Source organism: Crocodylus siamensis, chromosome 4, assembly GCF_052110815.1.
Source record: "Crocodylus siamensis isolate JL-2025a chromosome 4, ASM5211081v1, whole genome shotgun sequence".
Taxonomy (NCBI): Eukaryota; Metazoa; Chordata; order Crocodylia; family Crocodylidae; genus Crocodylus; species Crocodylus siamensis.
This window is the reverse complement of record NC_143398.1, coordinates 212,642,209-212,651,038: the sequence shown is the minus strand read 5'-3', so window position 1 is coordinate 212,651,038 and position 8,830 is coordinate 212,642,209. Positions and strand designations below refer to the sequence as shown.

At 59.3% G+C, this 8,830-nt stretch overlaps 1 protein-coding gene across 1 annotated transcript; it reads left to right on the top strand.

Annotated features, from left to right (window-relative positions):
• The first annotated feature begins 775 nt into the window (after positions 1-775).
• On the top strand, positions 776-7,675 carry TBR1 (T-box brain transcription factor 1). Its single transcript, XM_090045614.1, has 6 exons — positions 776-1,728; positions 2,063-2,217; positions 2,483-2,604; positions 2,864-3,022; positions 4,119-4,180; positions 6,192-7,675. Exons 1-6 carry the CDS (start codon positions 1,037-1,039, stop codon positions 7,033-7,035), a joined length of 2,034 nt encoding a protein of 677 aa, XP_089901740.1. The 5' UTR covers positions 776-1,036; the 3' UTR covers positions 7,036-7,675.
• Positions 7,676-8,830: the final 1,155 nt, after the last annotated feature.

The following is an 8,830-nucleotide window of genomic DNA, read 5'->3' as shown; positions in this document are numbered from 1 at the left end:
GCGCTCTCGCCTCGTTCGCGAGCCGGGGCCACCGCTGCTATGACACATCTCCTACAAAAGATCTCTCCGCGCCTGAGTCACTGCGCGAAGAGAGAGCGAGTGGAGAAGGACGCCTGCCTGCCGGGCGCGATCGTCGTCCGCATTACAGCGCACACATGAAATATTGATGCACCAGCGCGGCCGGTGCGGTAGGGCCCCTCTGCTCCCGGCTCACGTTGTGCCGAGCTGGGCAGAGGCGAGGCGAGGCGAGGCGAGGCGAGGCGCCGCACCCGGGACCGGCAGCCGCCGTCGCGGGGGGGAGCTTTATTTTCTCCCCGGGAAGCAGCTCGTGCGGGGGGCGGCGGGGAGATCTTATAAAAGAGTCCACGCAGCTATTGCGCACTTCGTATTAGCCGGGAAAGAGACACTGCGCGAGGCTAAGGTGAAAGCAGGCCACCGGCTCGGGGCTCGCGAGCTCTGCCCTGCGCAGCCCTCGCCGTCCGAGCGCATGCTGCCACCTTGGCCGCACCCCAAAGCCTCCAGCCCCCACGCTCTCCCCGTCTCGTGAGGGAGAGAGCAACACTTAGGAGATCGCAGAAATCGTCTTTTGATTTCTTTTCCATCCACAGTCACAAAGCTCGGGAGGTCACACAATAATGAGCACTCCCAGCAAACACACGCGCTCCCCCCAGCTCCCTTCTATCTCACAAAATCATCTCCTTCAATTTGCCATGATCGTCGCGACCAGGAGCCAGGTGATTATCCTAATTAATGTCTATCTAATTAAATTACTGTCAGCGGTTAACCAATGGCAGGAGCCGTTTCATCCGCTCCACAAGCAGCAAGATCAAAAGTGAGTCTTTCCTGATTGCTGCATAGTGTCAATTGGCCAATCTCTTCTCCCAGGGAAAAAAAAAAAAGTAAATCAAACGTTTGGGAAGCATTTGGTGGAAGAAGTGCTTTCTGCTTAGCGAGGGTCCCGCAATGTCTAGTTTCTAGTGTTAAGGAGCCCTTTCAGATCCAGGGACTGAAGGGTTATTCTTGTGGTGCTAGAGCTATGCAGCTGGAGCATTGTCTTTCTCCCTCTATCATGCTCTCCAAGAAATTTCTCAATGTGAGCAGCAGTTACCCACATGCAGGCGGATCTGAGCTTGCCTTGCATGATCATCCCATTATCTCGACCACTGACAACCTGGAGAGAAGTTCACCTTTGAAAAAAATTACCAGGGGGATGACGAATCAGTCAGATACAGACAATTTTCCTGACTCCAAGGACACACCAGGGGACGTCCAGAGAAATAAACTCTCTCCCGTCTTGGACGGGGTCTCTGAGCTTCGTCACAGTTTCGATGGATCTGCTGCAGATCGCTATCTGCTCTCTCAGTCCAGCCAGCCCCAGTCCGCTGCCTCTGCTCCTAGTACCATGTTCCCTTACCCCAGCCAGCATGGACCCGCTCACCCAGCCTTTTCTATCGCCAGCCCCAGCCGCTACATGGCTCACCATCCTGTGATCACCAATGGAGCTTACAACAGCCTCCTGTCCAACTCTTCTCCGCAAGGTTACCCAACGGCGGGCTACCCCTACCCCCAGCAGTACGGCCATTCCTACCAAGGCGCGCCTTTCTACCAGTTCTCCTCCACCCAGCCGGGGCTGGTGCCCGGCAAGGCGCAGGTCTACCTGTGCAACAGGCCACTCTGGCTGAAATTTCACCGGCACCAGACAGAGATGATCATCACCAAGCAAGGGAGGTAAGCGGCGCTCTCTGTGGCTGCTGCGTGGAGCCGACGCTGGCTGGCGGGGCTGGGACGCCGGGCTCCCCCGGCCCGAGCCTGGATGTCGGGGGGACCCGGACCGCAGCCCGCAAGCCCAGGGGAAAGCGGGGGGCTGGCGGCGGGTGCGGGTCTCTGCCCTTCCACCCCGGGGAGGCCCCGCGGCTGCTCCTCCTGCCTTTGTCCTCAGCCCTTCCCTGCAGCTCTGCCGGCTTCCCCTCGGCTACCTCGGGCTCTCGGCCCCGCCGGGCTCCCTCCGCGCCCGTGCGCGGCTGGGTCTTCCCTTTCCCCTTTCCCTTTCCCCTCTCCGTAGGCGCATGTTCCCTTTCCTAAGTTTCAACATCTCCGGCCTGGATCCCACGGCTCACTACAACATTTTCGTGGATGTCATTCTGGCCGATCCCAACCACTGGAGATTTCAAGGAGGCAAATGGGTTCCTTGTGGCAAGGCGGACACCAATGTGCAAGGCAAGTGCTTCCAATTAACACGTTTCCCGACACATGCGGAGGTGAGAAGGATTAATTAAAGCCTTTGTGGACTGGCTCTGGCGACTTCCTAGCCGCGAGCGGGCCAAGGCTGGCGTGGGGGGAAGGAGGGCAAAGAAAAGGAGAAGGGAGAGAAAGGACCCGCGGGGCAGCAGCTCGGGGCCGCGGCCGATCCGGCCCCGGGAAGCCGGGGCTCGCGGCCGGGCCGGGCCGGGTAAGCAGCGCGGGTGTCTCTGTGTGCGTGCAGGAAACCGGGTGTACATGCACCCCGACTCCCCCAACACCGGGGCCCACTGGATGCGCCAGGAGATCTCCTTCGGGAAGCTGAAACTTACAAACAACAAAGGAGCCTCCAACAACAACGGGCAGGTCAGTGGGGCCCGGCGCTGTCCGGGGACCGAGATCGGCCCCAGCTTTCTCCTTAGCCGCATCGCAGGCTCGGGCGGGGAAGCGCAGCCTCTGACCGCACCGCCGAGCAGGCAGAAATCCCGGCCGGGAGAGCTCTGGCTGCGCTTCGCCCGGCTTCTCGGGGAGGGATCGGCGGCTTCAGTCGCGCTCAGTGTTTCCCCCTGCCCTGGCTCTGATGCGGCTCTCTCCCCGGCTCCCCTCCCCTCTCTCTGCCTGACAGATGGTGGTCTTGCAGTCCTTGCACAAGTACCAGCCCCGCTTGCACGTGGTGGAGGTGAATGAAGACGGGACAGAGGACACCAACCAGCCGGGGAGAGTGCAGACGTTCACCTTCCCCGAGACCCAGTTCATAGCGGTCACCGCCTACCAGAACACGGATGTAAGGAGCCAGGCGTCTCCTGCACCCGCGCCGGAGCCCCCCGGGCGGCAGCAGCGCTCCGAGCAGGGCAGGCCGCTGCCCGCCCGCCCTGGCGGGGGACGCTGTCCCCTGTCCCCTGTCCCAAACCTACAGGAGTCGGGATATCTATTTGGCCAAGTTGCAATGCTGTGCCCTTTGCTGGGACCAGCAAGAGCCGCGAGCCCCAAACCCTCGACACTAGCAGTCCTCTGGGTTCAGGTCTCGAAGCCTTCCCCTTGCCCCGGTCGTCCCAGACGCTGTTTAGTCTGGTGCAGGGTCCGGAGACTAAATATTCCCTTAGGTCGAAACATTCATCAGTGTCCGTAATGAATCTCTCCCAGGGTGACCGAGAGGAAACCCTGTTGGCACTTCCAGGACACGATAATTGTCCATAGCTGTTACCTCCTTTCCGGAAGAACGGCTCTAATTCTCTTGGGCGGATTTCAAGCGCGTCTGAAAAGAGCCCCTGCTCGTGCCGCTGCCCCCCGGGGTGCGGGTCACTTCCACCCGGCCGCGGTCTCGCCAGTGCCTGGGGAAGGGTTTTGTTTGGGTGTTGGTGCTGGGGGGTTGCTTTTCTTTCTTCCTCCTTTTTTAAAATTAAATTATTATTTTATTTTGCCCTCTCTCCGGACGGGAGATGTTAAACCTGTCTGCTTTGTTTTTAATTGTTGTGCCCGGTGCTTGGATCATCTCTGCAAATACTAGATAAAACAACTAGAAGTAGTAATTATTTCTGATCTGGAATCTTAATTTTTTTTTAAAATTTTGTTTTTAGATTCCTATTAATAAATGCCGAATCAAAATATGTCTCATTGGTATCGGTAATTGCTGAAAACGAATGGAAGAGGAGCTTAAAATTCTCCTTTCATTACATCTTCGTAAACGATGTTGTTGTTGTTGTTGTTGTAATTATAGTTGTTGTTGTTTAAATTTTGAAGAGGGGCAATTTGAGCCTAAGATAAAAGAGCTAGAAACCCTGCGTTAAAGAAATGTGCTTATTGTAGTGTAATAGAAATGCTCCTGCTTTTTCACCGTGCCTGCCTGTGAAGAGTACTCACGGAGCCTCTCCTCTCCCTAGATCACACAGCTGAAGATAGATCACAACCCTTTCGCAAAAGGCTTCCGAGACAATTATGACACGTAAGTAAACCGGGTTTGTGGCGGTTGCGTTTAGGGCGCACGTGAGGGCAGAGCGGGGTTTCGCGGCACAGTTGCGGTCTTCTGAATCCTGACCCGTCCAGTGTCGCGGTGAGAGGAGAAAACCGGGTTTCTTACGATCAGGGCTGAATGTGTGGCAGACTGAAAATCAGCTCCGCTCTCCCCGAATTGTTGGCGATAAACGGGAGGATGTGAACGGCGGGACTGGGAGCAGGCACCGGGTGGTCGCCAGGTGCTGGCGACACCTTCCCGCCGGCCCGGTGCAGGCGGAGGCGGAGGCTTTCTCGCCCCGCGCTTCCACGAAGCTGCACGTCGCTTTGGCACTTGTGCTGTGTGGTTTTTTGGTTTCGTTTTGTTTTTCTTTTCTCTTGGGTTTTCTTTAGCGCTTGTTTTTCGGGGTTATATCTTTGCACCCGTTTTGAAGCACTCCAGTTTATTCAATTTGTGTATTCGGGCTACACAATAAGGCCCCCTCGCTAGCTTGCTGAGCAGAAATGCCGCTGCGTGTGCTGCTGGGCGCTGTACCTCGAGTTTGGAAGCGCATCTCTTCTCCTCTTCTTTCTGGGTGGAGCTAAAGCCTGCAGGGCTTTTGTTTTGGCTCGTCTTCCAGAAAGGCATTTCCCCTGGCTGCTCCCGCGCGCACTCGTGCTGTTGTCACTCAAGTCGGTGTCCAAACCCGCGCGTCTGGCCAGGTGCGAAGCTCGGGCTACTCCGTGGAGCGGATCCGGGCTTGGCGCCCGGCTGGGGGCTCCCCCGCGGCCCGGCACCCAGTCCCGCTGCCACCGCGTGCGCCCCGAGCGCGCTCCGGGCCGCGGCTTGCCCCGGCGCGGGAGACGCTGGTTCTCTGCCCGCTGCCCACTGGAGCGGGGGGCGGGGGAGCAAAGAGACACCCTCCCGCCCCGGGCCTATGGCTCGAGAGCTGCGAAGCCCTGGGCCGGGCGACCAGCTCAGTGAGAGCCGGGGAGGAGGCCACCCCCCATCCGGGAGCAACCGGGCAGCCCCCGTCCGGGGGAAGGGCTCGGGTCTCCGGCAGGGGCAGGACGGCGCTTTGTGGGAGCCCCTGCGTGTGGCTTGTTCCCTGTCCCGGGGCTGGGAACTGCTTGCCTCGAGGACAATAGGTTTGCCACGCTGAGCACGTGCTTAACTTCAGGCGTCTGCGGGAACCGCTCTCTGTTTAGCAAAGCTAACACCTCGGCAGGAGTAAATGCAACGTTTTGGAGCGAGGAGTTGAGCCAGGGTGTGTGCTGTGCGAAACTCGGGCCTAGAGCGAGGGGAGGATGAAGGGGTTGGCTCTGCCGGCCGCTGACGTGCACGGGCCACCTGCCTGCACCTCTCGGTCACGCTGTGTCTGCGTCCTGCGCGGGGGGAGCCCCAGCCCTCGCCTCCTCCCGCCTCTGTCCTTCCTTCCCGCAAATGCATCGGCTTACAAAGGCGCCTCTTAAACAAGCCGGGAAGAAGAGCAACGCCCTTAATGTCGTCTAGCACGTCGAATTTGCTCCAGGGCCGAGTGTTTTCTGAAGAAGTCAATTTAGGAGGAGGGGAGGGTTAACTAAAGCCCAACTTTAGCCTAAATTAAAAGCACGGGCTGGTGTAGAGGTCTGATGGTCATGAGCTGCAGGCCAAGGAGTATTGGGGAGGGGGAAATGTGAAGCAGGTGTCTCAGGGTTAGCTTCAGTTCAGTAAACCCTGCTGGCTCGTCTCTGGCTTTGAGCAGTGCGTGTGCAAGAGCCGGGGTCGCCTGTTGCCCCTGGGCGCGGGGTCTTACAGACGGGACGGCCGGAGACGGGAGTCAGTCCGCGACCCCGCGGGCACAGGCCGGCCTCTGCCTGGCTTGCTGGGCCTCCTCAAGACGCTGCCCTGCGAGGCCAGGCTCGGGAGGAGGGAGGTGCGGGACACCCAGGGCTCTGCGGCCGAGCCGGCCCGGGCTCCGCGCGCCGGGGCTCGTCTCGGGCCGGCACCCAGCGCTCTGCTCTCCCCTCCTTCTCTCCGGCAGGATCTACACGGGCTGCGACATGGACCGGCTCACGCCCTCCCCCAACGACTCGCCCCGCTCGCAGATCGTGCCCGGGGCCCGCTACGCCATGGCGGGCTCCTTCCTGCAGGACCAGTTCGTGAGCAACTACGCCAAGTCCCGCTTCCACCCGGGCGCGGGCGCCGGCCCCGGGCCGGGCACGGACCGCAGCGTGCCGCACACCAACGGGCTGCTGTCGCCGCAGCAGGGCGAAGACCCGGGCGCGCCGTCCCCGCAGCGCTGGTTCGTCACCCCGGCCAACAACCGCCTCGACTTCGCCGCCTCCGCCTACGACACGGCCACCGACTTCGCCGGCAACGCGGCCACGCTGCTGTCCTACGCGGCGGCCGGCGTGAAGGCGCTGCCGCTGCAGGCGGCGGGCTGCACGGGCCGGCCGCTGGGCTACTACGCCGACCCGTCGGGCTGGGGCGCCCGCAGCCCGCCGCAGTACTGCAGCAAGTCCAGCTCCGTGCTGTCGTGCTGGCCCAACAGCGCGGCCGCCGCCCGCATGGCCAGCGGCAACCCCTACCTCGGGGAGGAGGCGGAGAGCCTGGCCCCCGAGCGCTCCCCGCTGCCGGGCGCCGAGGACTCCAAGCCCAAAGATTTGTCCGACTCCAGCTGGATCGAGACCCCGTCCTCCATTAAGTCCATCGACTCCAGCGACTCTGGGATATACGAGCAGGCCAAGCGGAGGCGGATCTCGCCGTCGGACACGCCGGTGTCCGAGAGCTCCTCGCCCCTCAAGAGCGAAGTACTGAGCCAGAGGGACTGTGAAAAGAACTGCGCCAAGGACATCGGCTACTACGGCTTCTACTCGCACAGCTAGAGCCGCCCGGGCCCTCGGGCCCCGCCGGCGACCGTCGCCGGGCCTTTTGCACAGCGACCTCGGCAGTCAGCGCACTGAGCTCCACCTTTCCACCCGAGCTGCGATGTCCCCGCGGGCCCCCGCCTGCCGGGGCCCCGGCGCTGAGACCGCGACCCCGCCGCGGACTGTCCCAGCCTCCTCGGCCCACGTTAGACTCTCAAACACTCAGCGCTTCCTTCCTTTGCCCCTGGCTGGATAGTAGGGGGTGGTAGTGATAGTGGGACAGAGCCTGTGAGACGCCTGTACATAGTGTTTAATTCCCTGTGCCGGATGGTTCTTCTCTCTCCGTTCCCATCGTGAAGTCACAAAACTAGCTCTCGTTTAACTTTCTCCGTCCCTCCCTCCCTCCCTCCCCTCCGACATGCCTCTGGAAAGATGAAATGGCCCAGAGCTGTAGCAGCGAGTAATGGGTTTCTCACTTCCCTGCAGTCCCGCGCATGAAATAATTACTCTGTGCCCTGGGCTAACACAGCTAAGGAGTAGCTGTGCTTCCCCCTCAAAAGAGGAGAGCTCCATCTTGTAGGAAAGTCGATTAAGTAGCATGACGCCTTCAAACAGCAAAATTAACTGCATCTGTATCTCCCCCCCCCCCGTTTTTAAAAGGAACAGCTCGATATCAGCAATATTATTATTATTATTATTATTATTATTATTATTATTATTATTTTTGCATATTTGTTCCCCCCCCAGTGCCAAATCCATTACTGGTCTGTGCAGGTGCCAAATATGCTGACAAACTGTTTCCAAATTTCTTTGCAGTTTCTCCCCCTTTATTTATATTGCTGTAAATCTTTGTAATGAATAATCTACAAACGATATAGACGACTGAATTGTTGGTAACCATAGTGTAGTCCAGTGAAGATGAATTGTGAGCTGTATATTTTACTGCATTTAGTTTCGGAATTTGACTTTTTCAGAAGAGTAGATGACCGAGATCGGACTTCCTGGGGAATGCCGTAGGCGTGACGAGAAGAGTGGTCTTTCCTGTGAGCCTCTGACTTCATGTGCGAAGGAGCGATCACCCGCCCCGCGCCCCTGGAAGTCGAGGAGCGAGTCTTCGGCTGTCGATCCGCTTCACGCATCTCGGCTGGGGACAAACCTACAACGTTCAATATGCATCGGGCTAAATATTCAGTCTAGATTCCAGTCGACGGGGACACTTTCCTAATAGAAATTCAGGGTCATAAACGTGTGCATATTTTTGACGCTCTTCTGTAAATCTAATGTTGTGATTTTTATATTTGTTCTGTTACGTCTGTGGAACTGAATGATTTATACAAGTACATGCTCCATTGAGAAATGTTTCGTTTTTTGCCCGTTTGTATTGTCTGTGTATAACAAGTAAAATAAACCTGGCAAAAATGTAACCTGGTGTCTGGAAGCCGTGTCACGTTGGGCAGAGCTCGGAGGGGTGAGTTGGCTCCTAACTGACCGGGGTGGGGGGGCTATCCCGCCTGCCCCTGCCCCTGCCAGCTCGGGGGTTTTTCCTCCGTGAGCTTCCCCCCCCGGTTCAGGGAGGCGGCGTGCACTGACTGCACTGTCCCTAGGAGCCGGGGCCGAGAGAGGACGGCGGCGGGCGCCGAGGTGCGTGCCCGGAGCCGGGGCAGGCGCCAGCCGGAGGGAGACCAACCGGCTCCTTACAACCGCCTGCGCTGCGGGCCCGTGTCCGCCGGCCGAGTGCGGGGGCCCGGCTAACACTCGCCCCTCGCCTCCCGGGCGCGGGCTCGGCCCCGAGGGCGATGCCGGCGCTTCCCGG

Bases quoted from the DNA above. Each gene is read 5' to 3' on its own strand.
- TBR1 (XM_090045614.1), top strand. From the start codon at position 1,037: ATGCAGCTGGAGCATTGTCTTTCTCCCTCTATCATGCTCTCCAAGAAA. The intron at 1,729-2,062 runs GTAAGCGGCGCT...CCCTCTCCGTAG, and splicing joins ATCATCACCAAGCAAGGGAG to GCGCATGTTCCCTTTCCTAA. The intron at 2,218-2,482 runs GCAAGTGCTTCC...GTGTGCGTGCAG, and splicing joins GGCGGACACCAATGTGCAAG to GAAACCGGGTGTACATGCAC.